This window comes from Numida meleagris, chromosome 14, assembly GCF_002078875.1.
Source record: "Numida meleagris isolate 19003 breed g44 Domestic line chromosome 14, NumMel1.0, whole genome shotgun sequence".
Lineage (NCBI taxonomy): Eukaryota > Metazoa > Chordata > Aves > Galliformes > Numididae > Numida > Numida meleagris.
Window position 1 is genome coordinate 9,754,192 of NC_034422.1, and position 13,329 is coordinate 9,767,520.

Genomic DNA, 13,329 nt, shown 5'->3' on the forward strand with positions numbered 1-13,329 from the left:
CCCTGTCCTCACGCACTGACTTAGATTCTGAGGTCACTGTAGAGCAGTGAAGGTCCTAAGTGCGAGTGCTACTGCAGTCTCTTGGTGGTGATAAATGACAAATCCCAGTGTGGAGATAACAGAAACCGTCGCTATCTGGAAGAAACACGGGGCCGTAAGCTGTGAATAGAGCTGGGATGCAGCTGGCAGCGTTTCGAAAACTGCTGGTACACGTCTTAGTCTGTAGGTGGAAGTAGATTGGAGGTGGTGGTGCATCTGCTCCTGCTGCGTGGTACTTGGGCTGCTCTAGCATCAATTCAGTGGACGGGTGAAAGCACCAACTCCTTCTATCTATGACTCCATACGTATTTCTGTAAGCCTACACGCATGTTTGGGTCCTTAGTCGCGTTTCTTACTTAGGCTCATTTGGTGGTGCAGAGGACCAAACAATAGATGTAAGCAGCCCCCCCCTCCCACCAAGCCCTTAGGTAGGGATCTTCTCACACAGTGTCAAGTGCCAAGCCCCAGGCAGTGGCAGAGGTGGGGGCTTGGGGACGGAAGGACTTCTGCAGTTGTAAGCTTCTCTTCAGGGCTTTGAGGCACATTGTGGAAAGCAGAGCCTAACAGCAATGTGATTGCCTGGTGGGGAGAACAAAGAGCAAGTGAAGATGTTTAGCCACTCCAATCTGTGTTTCTATTCCAAGACCAGAAGCAGTAACTGAAAAAACAGAAATCCTTGTGCCCGTTGAGTGTGGGAGCTCTGGAGCCACATGCAGCATCACAGCCATTACAGCTAGAGTGTGGCATGCTGGAGGGGCTGTGTGAGTTTGTGTTGCTGAAGTGAAGTCCCAGGGTCTTATCGTCCTCTTCTTTATTGCTTTCTAGGCCAAGATTTGTTGGACTCTGCAGGGAGAGTTGAATTACTCCAACTATATGGACATTGCAGAGTTGGAAGAGAAGGTATCCCAGCTGAGGCAACGCATACAGAAAGTAAACAACTATGCTCAAGGTAGTGACTGTGTTTCAGTTTCTGTTTTGTCTGGAGTCCTATACTACACACTCCCACTGTTATTCTTCCACTCAGGCTCAACTTTTCCTCTTATCTGCACTTAGTGGTGAAGGAAGGAAAAAAAAATAGAGAATGTGGTAACGAGGTAATTTATGTTAGTGGGAGGGGAGAGGACTGGGATCTGCACACAAACTTGCAGATAACATGTGTGTCTGGAGCAGTGGTTTTAAAGCCCAGCTGGCTCGGCTCTACCTTCCACCTTCCTGAAGCAATTTTGTTCCTGATTTTTCAGGAAAGATCTGGGAGAGAATAGCAATACTATTTATCTACTGTCTCATTCCTGCTTTTTCTCAGTAGACCTCCGAATGCCTTGCAAAAAAGCACAGGTCACGGTATTGCATTGTTACGTTATGGAAAGCATATGCAGAGAGGCTGAGCAACTTTCTGAATGTCACAGTGTGACTTCTAGATTGATCCAAGGGCTGAGAGTCCGTGCTGGTCTCATCCTTCCGAACCCAGTGCCCTTCTTTGCATTGAATCCCCTGTGTGCCTGTTGGCCATGGTGTTGCCTCGGGGTGGCTGCCCCAGAAAATAAACGATGTGAGGAGTGTGCATCAGAGGAAATGCCCCTTAGACTGAAAAGGGAAGTGTTCGTGAGGAATTACTGCCCAACAATCCTGAAGCAACTTCTGCTGCTAGAGCATTCTGTATACAGAAAACAAGTCCTGTGAAGGGTAGTGCAAAGCCTTCCCACTTCATCCAAAATATTTCTTTGACTCTTTGTCAGAGCTGGAACTTAAGAGTTGCTGAAGTCAGCGTTCAAAACTGCTGCTGTGCGTCCCTGCTCCTGTGGGCTGTGTCACTGACCTGCAGCTCCTTGTGTTCCACCTGTGAGCCCCGGTGTGGGGATGGTTTTGATAGTTAAGCAAAACCCTTCTGTGAGCGTTTTTTTCCTCATCCCCCCCCTAGAATGCTTTGATAAGGGAATAGTAGAATGTCCTAGAAGTGTTATTATATTAGCAAACAGGCACCATTTCTGATCTGCATATGCTGAAGCTGCGTGTGTTGTCAGGGGCTCAGCAAGGGCTAGCAGCTCGCTTGGGTCAGGCACTCCAACCTGCTTGTCTGGAGTGTGCATGCATCACGCTGTATGCTATGGGGCCCTCTGACACTAACTGTTTTTTCTTTTTTTTCCCCCCTCCTATTCTATTTTTAGCCCTATTAATTGCTGCCTGCTTGGCCAGTTGTCAGCGTGAGTGGCTATAAATTCCTCATTGTCCATCTGTGTCCCCTGCTTGATTTCCTGTATCAGTCAGGACTTGGGTGCACAGGTGACAGACTGCTCAGCTGTGCAGCCCCCACTGGGGACTTTTCCACTTTAAAAAATCTCACTGAAGCAATACGATGGGTGGAAAAGGATTAATGGTCTCCTTTCTGTTGTTCAAAAAACATCATCTACCTTTTTTCTTTCTCTCTCTTTTTTTTTTTTTTTTTGAAGATCCAACTGAAGAAATCAAAGCTATCTAGCAGCTCGTGATCCAGAATTTCCTGCCCTTTGGAAAGGATGCTTCAGCCAGAAGAAATCTGGCATCTGAAAGATATTTTGACAGTATATGTTGGTGATGAAAATGGCCAGACCAGTCTGACTGAGGAGGCAAAGTCCTCTATTGTACATTTATTCTCTCACCCCTGTAATCTTTTCTGTTATCTAAAAACACAACTGCTCAGGCGGTTGTTAAGTGAATTTAGATCCTGAAACCTCTGCACTGAGACACTGTAGAGGATTCAGGGTCATGTGGTAAACACTGATTTCAGGCACTTGGCTGAGACCCTCTTCATTCCTTTCCCAGTAACACCAACAGTCCTCCCAGGGTTGCTGCTGTTTACCTGGGGCTGCCCCAGGACCGGGTGCTTGAGAAGGCTCCATCTGTCCTGCCCAAGCCTTAGGTTTTGAGTGAAAATACTGAGGAAAGCAGTCACTTGGCTCTGGTTTGAAATACATCTGTTTTTTCTCTGTACAGGTGCAAAGAATAGGAAGGGGCGATATTCACGGCCATTGTGTGGGAAGAGGTACACTCTAAAAGGTGGATTTTCCCCCTCTTGCTCCAAGGCTCCAGAACCTCCCAAGCTCACGATGCCCAGAGTCTTTGGTCCTTTCTCAGAAATCACGAATAAGCAGGTTTGTTGGTAGGAGCAGTCTGACTGTAAGGCAGGATCCTTCGGGCCATCTGCAGTCTGTGCTGCCTTCACTGGGACACGGTTTGTGAAACATCTCAGGCTGCAGGACTCCATTACAGAGTCTGCTCTGGGGGTTTGCCCAGAACTGAAGACAAGGATTGTTTAATAGGAAGCAGCTTTTGTTTGCTTTGGGTAACTCCTACCCCACGTTCAGAGGAGAGGCAGAAGGATCTGTTCTAAGGTGCTCACAGCTCCTTTAGTCAAATCTCAGGAGCTTGTCCTAGTAGGAGAAGCCGTTAAGAAAAAGGGAAGAGCACAGGCTATTGGTTTCAGCTAATTTTATTGTTAAAAAAGTGTTCTTGTACTGTTGTCTGATGTATGCTTTTGCTAACCACAGATGGACAGAGCTACCACTTCAAGTCCAGATCTGAAATGTTGGTGGTGTGGTCTAACAGCGGTGACCCAGAAAAGGTAGGAGAGGATTCAGTCGTGGCGGATGGTCAAGGCTGGCTTTGAGCAGACAAGGTAGTATTTCCTCCCTGGTAACGGGGGAAGAGATCACTGCCCAGGCTCTGTAATGCACTTTTCCTGTTAGTTTCAGCCAGTGACTGGTTTGTGTCCTATAGCACTGAACCCTGGCGGTTTCTGTAACTCCCTCCGCAGTGGTAACTACATCAGTAAGCTGAGAAGCAGGCTTCTCGAGATGGGTCTTTGCTAGCTACCTGCAGTGACAGCTTTTGGTAGCTGTTATCTCTCTGCATTGCATCTTCCCACACAAACAGTCCCAAAGAAGTGACAGGGGGAGGTGTCAGTCAGCATCAGAGCGGTGCAGATAATGGCTTTTGGTTTGGAACTTCAGGCTTGCTGTGGCATTTCTCAGTTGGGCAAACTTAGTTCCCAATGGTGTGTGGGGCAGCACGCTACGAAGTTACGTGCTCTGAACCTGCTGTATGAGAAGTCAATTTCAGTAGTGCTGGATCAGCGTGGCACCAAAAACAGAGCGACTTTGTCTCAGCCTCATATACTTGTGATAAATGTATGCTCACTAACATATAATAATAATAAACCATGCACAGGAAATTTACTGTAAATGCTTATTATCTACTTCCATAAGTCCTTGTCCCTAGTGACTTAAAAGTATATAGTGTAAGCAGTGGAGGGTCAGGGTAACATGATCCATTTATCAGTGATGCTGAAGAGACACCCTGCTTCTCCTCTCCCATGTACTCAGCTGCTGAACTGGAAAAGAGGCACAGATAGAAGGCTGAGTTACCTGTCACATTTGGTAATGCTAAGTCCTCATTGGAAACATTTTCTTGTTTTAGACTCCCTGGCAATGCTGCCTTGCCTTCTCAAAATGCTGGCTCTACTGGCATTAAACCTGCAGCCTCTGCTCTTAACACGCCTGGGCCGTGCAAGCTTCCAGGTGGTACAGAAGATGACGTGGAGAGTGAAAACCCTGGCCCCGGTTGCTCTGCTAAGGAGACTTAAATGTCTTCTTACATGGAAAACCTACGTGAATAAACACTGTGCAAGCGCCCAGGTTGTGTGTGGAGACTGCAATGCCTTGGCAATGATTTCTGCAAAAGCTTTGGTTAGCAGGACAGCAGCACTGCACAAAAGATAGGTTGACAGCTCTGAGCTTCTCTCACTACTGAACAGGAGATTTCTTCACACACTGGAAGGCAGAGTCTCCCGTGAATGGGAGCAGAATACAAAGAAGTGAGTGTACCTCGTGGCTTTTAAGTGAAATAGTGTCTCCTCCGGCCCATTAGAACTCAGTCTTGAAACACTGGATATCCAATTACCTTCTGCAGGATTGATTCCCTAAATATCCACTAGATTCTGTACTTTACTTGCTCCTGCCTGGTAAATGAGTTTGAAGTGACAAGAAAACAAAAGCAACTTAGCATTTTGTGGTCAGATCTCCTTGCTTTGTTGTTGCCATTTTAGCAAATGACTTTGGCATCCTTGCTTCCGACAGCTTGTTAACAGTTCTTGTCAGAATATTAATACAGGGCATGTTAGGTGAAGGGTAGGACTGGGGCTTTTGGAAGACCCCAGTGTAGCCAGGAGGGGAGTGGCAGAATGATGTGGAAGGTTGGATCCAAAATGTAACGTTCCAGTCTGGGCAAGATTCTGTCTTTTACTCCACATATGGTATAATTTGTCTTAAGCTGCCACCCTATGGATCAACAAAACATGGCTGCCCAGCAGGGATGGATCTCCTGTTGGGAGCGTACCAAATCACATCTATAAAGGCTTGAGCTCACCCCTAGGGAAACCTACTGTACGGATTTAATTGTATCTCTTAATTCATCAGCTGTTAGTAATCACATCCTGCATTTTTGCAATGGAAAAAATGAATCTAAACTGGCTATTGAGACTGACGATACATCACAGCAGGGAGATGAAATCACAACGCAAATAGTAGCAGTCATGTAAACAATTTTAATTCACTACTTAGCTATTCATTAGTTAAACAACATCTTCTAAAAATGCATTTTTTGAAAAGGTAGCAGCGCCACTGAAAGCAGCTCTGGTCAGATTAGCTGGAAGTGAATCCTCTGGCATCTCAACAATATGCCATTTCTAAGAGGTTCAGATGGTGAGCAGTTCACCATCTGAACCTCTTAGAAATGGCGAGCAGTTCAGCTGATCAGCTGGCAGAGCAATGCTGACTTCCCCTCCTCGCTGACGTCAGCTCTGTGGTCTGCGCTTTCAAATGATTTATTACAAGAGCAGTATTCTTGTTCAGCTTCTCTTTTGATCCGTATTTTTGGGAAATGGCAACTGTGGTTCCTTTTGCCTCCTTTACCTTCTCTGCTCCACGTTTGCCCACGAACAATGTGGGATCCTCCAGCTGATACAGCGTGTTCCACATCGCCCTCCTGCGCTGTTCTGCCTGAAGTAACTCGGTCAAACTCCCCGTCCCCCATTCTTCTCTGGGAACAACCAGTTAAAAATACATATTTTGTTCTCAGATGTCTGAATATCCTGTCCCAGTCCCGTCCTTTGCCAGTGAATGCAAAGAAAAGGCCCTGTTCACACGGCGAGGGAAGGCAGGAAAGAACTCCTTGTCATCATCCTCCTCCTTCCTCGTTCGGTGGAGATGGTTTCAGGGCAGAAAACTGTCAGGCTGACGTGGGAGGCTTGCTGCCCTCTCCTGGTGTCACCGGGGGCCATGTGTAAGGATCTCACAGCTGCATTTCAGACCGAAGTAATTCCCCTTTGGAGAGGCAAGTCCTGCAGGAACGGAGGGAAGATGCTGCTTTATGATGGAATTAAGCATTTGTATTATTCACGTTTCACAACAGCAGTGTTTTGACGAATCAGGTCAATTCAACCAGGCACAGCTTTCAAATCATCAGTGACCTGAAAAACCCTCAAGAACCGCTCTGCTACCAAGAGAGATTGCAGCGTGCACAGGTACCAGCACTGATCGCGTTCTCTGAAGCTGCAGACGATCCCGTGTAGTTCTGTGACCGTGACAAATGGACTGGGACCACCTTCATGTTTGTTCATGATTGCAGGAGGCGGGACCACGGCCCCCCCAGGCACACCAGGAACAGGTGGGAAGGTGCAGCCAGGCTTTGGTGCATGCTGTCTGAACGGATTTTCAGTTCAGCCCCAGCATCTGCTGGCTATTGAAACCCACGTTCTTCCCCTTTAAGGTGACTGCCCCGGGAGCTACTCACCTTGTAGAGACGATTTTACCCCTGACAGCCACTGATGCTCATCTTGTTGGCTCAGTGTGCAACAATCAAAGGCAGCAGCTCTCCACAGCGGGAATTCAGCTTGAGGGACGCAAAGTGATCTAACCTTGTGGGCCCAATGTTGAGGACTGCAATGGGCAGCTGCTTCTCCCGGGCAGCCAGCGCAAACCTGTAACCAGAGTACACCTGCAGGAACAGCAGGAGATGGAGTTAGTGGCAGCACAGGCAGAGAAGAGCGACAGAAAGGAGGAAAGCAAGTGAAATAGGTGATGGCTGGCAGTGGGAAATGGGGCTGTATATATATGCTGTTATGCAGCTGCATTTAATTCAGGTAGGGGTTTTCTCCATTCAGGTAAATATAACAGCTTTTAACCTCTCCTCAGTGAAGGGTTTTCAGTTTTGGAGAAAACACATACATTGAAGGGAAGGTCCTTGTCTTTCAGTAATTCTCTGCAGCAGTTTTTGCTACTTATCACAGGTCCCTAAACGCTCCTACTTTGGTGTCTCACATGGCCCAGCTTAGGTGCTACAAGCATGAACCTAAGGCATTTCAGTCATTCCTGTACAAAGGATTATGAGCTTAAGAAGGGCGAGCTCAAGGAATTTGTCTCCAGTATCCTGAATCGAAGGGAAGTGCAATCAGGCAGCCTTCGCTTTGCGTTAAAGTCATTTTCCTTAATGTAATAGAACTTGTTCCTGGAAGATGGCTTACAAACTCTGTTCCAAAAGCTTCCACAGGTTAAACAGCAGGGATTTCTAGACCACCTTACCCTGCACTTGTAAGATAATGGCTAATAGAGAAAACACTGATACAAAGGACAGACGTGAGCAGCAAGCAGAGGCTTTTCTGCTCTGTTCTTCAGAAGCTTAACTAGGAATTAGAGGTCCTAAAATCTGGCACTTCACACAGCTTTCCGTGGGGCCTAGAAAGTTAGCAAAGGCTTACACGTTCAAGAAACACGTGTGTGGAGCGGTGATGTTTGCAGAGCTGCGGTATATACAGCAGCATGACACAGACTGGTAGTGGAGTTACAGGGAAGCCCAGACAGGACAACTGTGCAGCCAAATCCCAGCAACAACAATAATAATCACTGAGAAGCTGAAGTGGCTGTGGTGATCTGCCAGCAAACAGCCGTCCTCAGCTATGGGGCTGCTGCAGACAGAGCAGCACAGAAACAGGAATGAACGCGGGAGGAAGACCTCGCTACCTGCATAGAGGATCCTGCCACCAGCATGGAGTCTGATTCTGCCAGGCGTTGGTGCACAAAATCCACCTTTTCCCGGCTCACCGTGTCTCCAAAGAACGTCACGTCAGGCTTCAGGATTCCACCGCACTGCCTGCAAGCTGGGACTTGGAAATTGCGCACCTGCTCGTCTGTCAGGAAGACATCCCCATCCGGAGCCACACCGAGGGCTTCAGCTTTCCAGCTAGGGTTCAGAGCTTCAAAGTGCTCCTGAAGCTCAGAGCGCGAGGTTTGATCTCCACAGGTGAGGCAGAAAACCCTGAAATGCAGAGCAAAGCCTGAACAGAGAGCATTAGGTCAGCTGAAGCCCTGGAGCCGGTAACTTGTTCCTTACGAGGCCTGGGAAGTCTGTTGCCATTATCACATTTATTTACCGCATAGTGCAGGCCAGTGAGTTGTCTGCCTGCCTCCAATTGCTGCTTTGCAGGGATGCTCTACACTGAGCGCACTGACCCCTACCTTGCGTTCCCTCTCGCAGTTCAGGCTGTGCTTTTTCATCTGGAAGTTTTGGGTGACCACAGGCAGCCTGTGGAGCTCCCCTCCGGTGTGCCCGGCCTGAACCCTCCTGGCACTGCCCTCTCACCTCTGAACACGCCATCTCCACTGGCACAGTGCAGTTATTGTTGTCTCCTTTCTCAGCTGCTAACACTGCACCTACACGCTGGTGACCCAGAGCAGGACACCAGCGGTTAACCATCCCCCTGTACCCAGACAGTACCTGTGCGTGCAGCCGTGCAGTTCTGTCACGCGCTGGCTCCCAGCTTTGGTGTGAAGCGCGTCCACGTTCTGGGTCACCAGCCAGTGCAGCTTCCCCAGCTCCTCCCAGTGCCTCAGCACCAGGTGGGCCGTGTTTGGCTGGTGAGAGGAGAACTGAGGCCAGCCCACAAAGTTCCTTGCCCAGTAGCGCTGCCGGGCGCTGGCGCTGCGGACGAACTCTGCGAGCTGGACGGGCCGCCGGTCCGACCTGGCGTAGAGCCCCACGCCTTCCGAGCGGTAATCGGGGATCCCCGACTCAGTGGAGATCCCAGCTCCCGTCATGACAAACAGCTTCTTGGAGTTGGAAACAAAACGCTGCAGCTCCTCAACTTCCACGGGATGCGGGGGGAGGCAGGCCGGTACGAAAGCCAAGTTTGGGGAGGCCCCGTTGACAGAGCGGTGCCGGAGATGGTGCGCTCTGATGGCTCTGCAGCCTCCTGGGAGCTTCCCAGCAGGGAACATGTTGAGCTAAAAGCCAAGAACAGGGCACGAGGCAGGTAAATGAGAGCAAGGAACATATCCCTGAGTCCGTTTTCTTGGAATTCTCCAGAAAACGATGCTGATCATTTGTCTGCGCTTTTTTTCTTTTTCGTAAGGAAACCTGAATTGTTTTGGAAATGTTAACTAAACCCCACAGGGCAGGGACAGCGTTCCTACGTTCCTATGTGCCCTCCACAGAGTAATGCTGGGGACTGCTCAGAAGGTGCAGAGTTTCCCGAGAAACAGAAATTGTCCCTGAGGAGAAGGCCCAGCCCGATGCTCCCAGCGGCAGCTTGGCGGTGCTTAAAGCTGCTTCCACCGATGGCAGGGCCCCATTCCTGTCCCTCACCATCGAAAGAGCTCTCAGAAGGAAATGTTTGGATGGGGAATGAAATGGAGCTGTGACAGCCTGACCCGCAAATGGAGACAGCACGCAGGCCGGCCCACAAAAGAGGGACGCAGGGGTAGGCCTAGAAGCAAAAACAACGCGTCCGAGGGAGGCTGTGAAGCACCAGAACAGTGTCAGGGAAAAACACAGGGCAGATGGGACGCTTCTTGGGAAAGGCAAGGCTGCTTTGGAAACCCAAGGGCTCAGATGTCAGAAGTACAAACCCAAACCCTGCTGTACGTACTGACGGGGGCCCACGGATGGCGGTGGCTTTAGCACGGACCCGAAGTGCTCCGCAGGCAGAGAACAGACAGTGCATGACAGCAGGCAGGCCGGAGATTCAGAGGGACAGCCGTGTCGTTTCTGCTGTAACAGGGAACGGCGGGGGGGGTGGGTCACAAAGTCAGCAGGGCTGGTGAGATAGCAACGTTAACAGAGCCCAAGCACGTACCTGTCATAGTGCTGCCAGCTCCGAGAAGGGCTTCCTGCCCGCACGGCTCCGTGGGAAACGCAGTCTGCGCATGGCTCAGCCCTCAGCACGGCGACTACAGCTCCCATGGTTCAGAGAACAGAAGCCCCAGCTTCCTGAAGTGGTACAGTCCTTGTGCAGCACCCAGCGCCTCGCAGCTGCCCTCTAGGAACGGTCCGGGAATAAAACATGCTCTGAGTTTTGTTCGGATGGCAGTAGCAGCATTGTAAAATGCATTGTCGATGCTTATATATAAAAAAAAGGCATTTTCCTCTCCCTGCTAACATTGGGTCCTGGCCTCAAAACGCTGCTGATGGCAGAGTGGAAGAAGAAAACGCCGTGAGGGGTGTGCTAGCAGGAGCTCCCCAGAACACTGCGCCTGCCTGTGTGCAAGAGGTGCACCCGCTGGCAGTGCTGCTGCCCAGCCTTGTGCACGTGTGGCACAGCTGGGAAATACGGGCACACGACAGCAAGGAGGAGCAAGTCACGGAAACCTGGCCCGCTGCACTGCAGCTAGCGTGGCTGAGGTGGTCTCTGTGCAGCTTTCAGCAGAGGCATGGAGGATAAATATGAAGCTGCTGTGGGAGGTGCATTTCTGCAGGCCCAGCTCGCTGAACCCCAATTGCTCTTATCTTTAAAGACTTGCAAATAGTGCCTGAAAAGCCCTGTATGTTTTACAGTCTGCACCTTGGTTATTCAGAGTTTCTGGAAAACCGGATCCTGGCTGGAACACAGCCCCCGTGCCCCCGGGCCGTGCTGCCTGCCTGCTGCCCTGCTCCTGCCAGGGCCTGGATGTGCCTCTCTGCTTGGTGCAGGTTTCAGTCTCCACATTCAATCCATATTCACGATAAACCATAAGATTTGACGGTTTGTTTTTAAAGAGAGGAGACTTTAAAAAAAAATTATTATTATTTTAGAAACCGGAGGAAGGAGCACATCCCGGCCGCTCACCGACCCGACGCACCACGCGCTCTCCATAACGCCTCCTCGCTACCAGACGCTGCCCGCCCAGGGGCGGGACGCGTTGTGCCGGGGCGGCCTTCCCTCCCCGCGCTCATTACCATAGCGGGCTCCCGGCACACCCCGCGTTCCGACTCCGCCGCCGCTCCGCGCCGCCGCGCTCCGCTCGCACACAGCGGCTCTCCGGGCGCGGCGCGGCGGCGGCGGGGAGCGCGCGGGGCCGGGGGGCGAGGGGCGCGTGGGGGCGCGCCGGCGCGCTCTGACGTAGGCGGCGGTGCGGCTGCGGGGCGCGCGGCGGCGCGGAGGAGGGGGTCAGCTTTGCGCAGTGGCAGTATCGTAGCCAATGAGGTTTATCCGAGGCGCGATTATTGCTAGTTGAAAACTTTTCCCAATACCCCGCCATGACGACTTGAAATATAGTCGGCATTGGCAATTTTTGAGAGCCTCCCCGGAGGCTGATTTCTCGTGGTTAATAACAGAGCGATAAGAAATGATTTCGTGTTCTATTTCCGTGTTTTCATCTTTTCCCTATTCCCAAATCTCGAGCGTTCCCCACCCCGCGGAGCTCCCAGCGGCCCCACCGGAGCTCGACATCCCCGGGAGCAGCGCGGGAGACGCCGTACCCCGAGGGCGGGGCTGGGCTCTGGGGAACGCCTCTCCGGCGGGGAGAGCCCGGGTTTCCCGCGTGACGTCACGCCTACTTTACATAGCACTTCCCAGCATGCCTCGCTGCCGCCCGCCGCCCAACACGGGGGTGGGCACAACCGGGGGCTGCGCTGCTGACGGTGACCCCGGGGCCGCGGTACCGGGCAGGCGCGGCGGCAGTAAAGGCACGGGGCTGGCGGCGGGGCCGGGCCGCTCGCCGTGAGCTTCGCGGCAGCCCCGGTGCCTGGGCCGGCGGCGGCGAGGAGAATCGGTAGCTTTGCGCAGTGGCAGTATCGTAGCCAATGAGGTTAATCCGAGGCGCGATTATTGCTAATTGAAAACTTTTCCCAATACCCCGCCATGACGACTTGAAATATAGTCGGCATTGGCAATTTTTGACAGTCTCTACGGAGACTGAATTTTCGGTGTTTAAAAGTAGAGCAGCCATCGAGCTTCTTCGTGGGGAGGGAGCGGTTATGGGGTTCCCCGCTGCGGGCGTTGTCGCGGCCACAGCTCGGTATCCCGCGGGGTGAGGGCGGCTGAGGACTGGGCCCGGCGGCCCCGAGCGGGGAATGGATGAAAGCCGGGCTGCAGCCGGCCTCTGTGCTCCATTCCTTGCTGGCAGCATCCGCGTGAAACCGAGGCCCGAAGCGCAGGGCTCCGCTGCTCTCAGCCAGCACCAGGCACACTGGTAAGCAGCGCTGTGCAGCGCAGCTCACGGACCCGCTGGGTTCGTGGGGTTGGGCCGGGCGATCTCAGCGGTCTTTTCCCACCCGAATTGTGGATCTACGGCTTCTATGGTATAAACAGGGCTGGTTGGTAAATCTTGCGTCTATCACTCGCTCCTGCTGCTGTAATAGATCCTTCCATCCGCATGCAGTGGGATCTGCCGCGGGCTGGTCCCGTGCTGTAGTTGGCTGCAGTTGCCGGTGCCCGGGGAGGTGCCCAGGGGAGCTGCCAGCACGCCTTGCCAGCCACCGGGCCTGCATGTGTTCTGCTCTGCCGAAGATTCAGTCTGATGCGGATAAGGGTGCTTCTCATAACGCCCCTGATGAGGTGAGCTCTCATTTCTTCCTGTTGGCAACCTGGTTTCTGAGTGCCGGGTGTGTGGGGGGGCACAGGGCTGGGCTGGGCTCGTTGGCTTCGAATGGATGGAGGTATGGATGGCTGCAGCAGGCGCTCTGCACGGGCTCGGTGCAGCAGGAAGCACTTTGCTTGGCACTGACTCCTTGCCTTCGTTTCCAGCTCCCGGACCCGCTTCCCGGCTGTCCAGCGGGATGATAACTCCTTGTCACAAGCTCTGCGGGAGATAAGGAAGGAGCCGGGTCACCGCGCTCTTTAGTCCCGGGGCAGAGTGCAGGAGGGGGATGGTGGCACGGGCTGAATTTGGTTCCAGCCCTTCTCGGCAGCCGGGTACCTCCGCGTGGCAGCGCTGCCGACCCTTCTGCAGCCGCAGGGCCGAGCTTCGTGGGCAGAGCCGGCTTTTTTTTTTTTTTGGGGGGGGG

At 52.1% G+C, this 13,329-nt stretch overlaps 2 protein-coding genes across 5 annotated transcripts; one reads left to right on the forward strand and one right to left on the reverse strand.

Annotated features, from left to right (window-relative positions):
• LOC110406421 lies at positions 863–4,709 on the forward strand (the record flags this gene model as incomplete). The annotated part of the gene is given in 4 exon segments (XM_021412912.1): positions 863–988; positions 3,010–3,167; positions 3,564–3,637; positions 4,492–4,709. Coding segments are annotated over 4 exon segments (524 nt in total), but the record flags the coding sequence as incomplete, so codon positions are not given.
• On the reverse strand, positions 5,598–11,132 carry SIRT4 (sirtuin 4). 4 transcript variants are annotated; one of them, XM_021412909.1, is made up of 6 exons: positions 10,202–11,132; positions 9,995–10,116; positions 8,845–9,350; positions 8,172–8,385; positions 6,865–7,068; positions 5,598–6,412 (listed from the first exon to the last, which is right to left on the reverse strand). In XM_021412909.1, exons 2-5 carry the CDS (start codon positions 10,067–10,069, stop codon positions 6,916–6,918), a joined length of 948 nt encoding a protein of 315 aa, XP_021268584.1. In that variant the 5' UTR covers positions 10,070–10,116; positions 10,202–11,132; the 3' UTR covers positions 5,598–6,412; positions 6,865–6,915. The 4 variants fall into 4 exon arrangements, with proteins under 4 accessions (XP_021268584.1, XP_021268583.1, XP_021268582.1 ...); XM_021412908.1 differs by having other exon boundaries at positions 8,091–8,385; positions 9,995–10,113; positions 10,202–11,120; XM_021412907.1 differs by having other exon boundaries at positions 8,091–8,385; positions 10,202–11,120.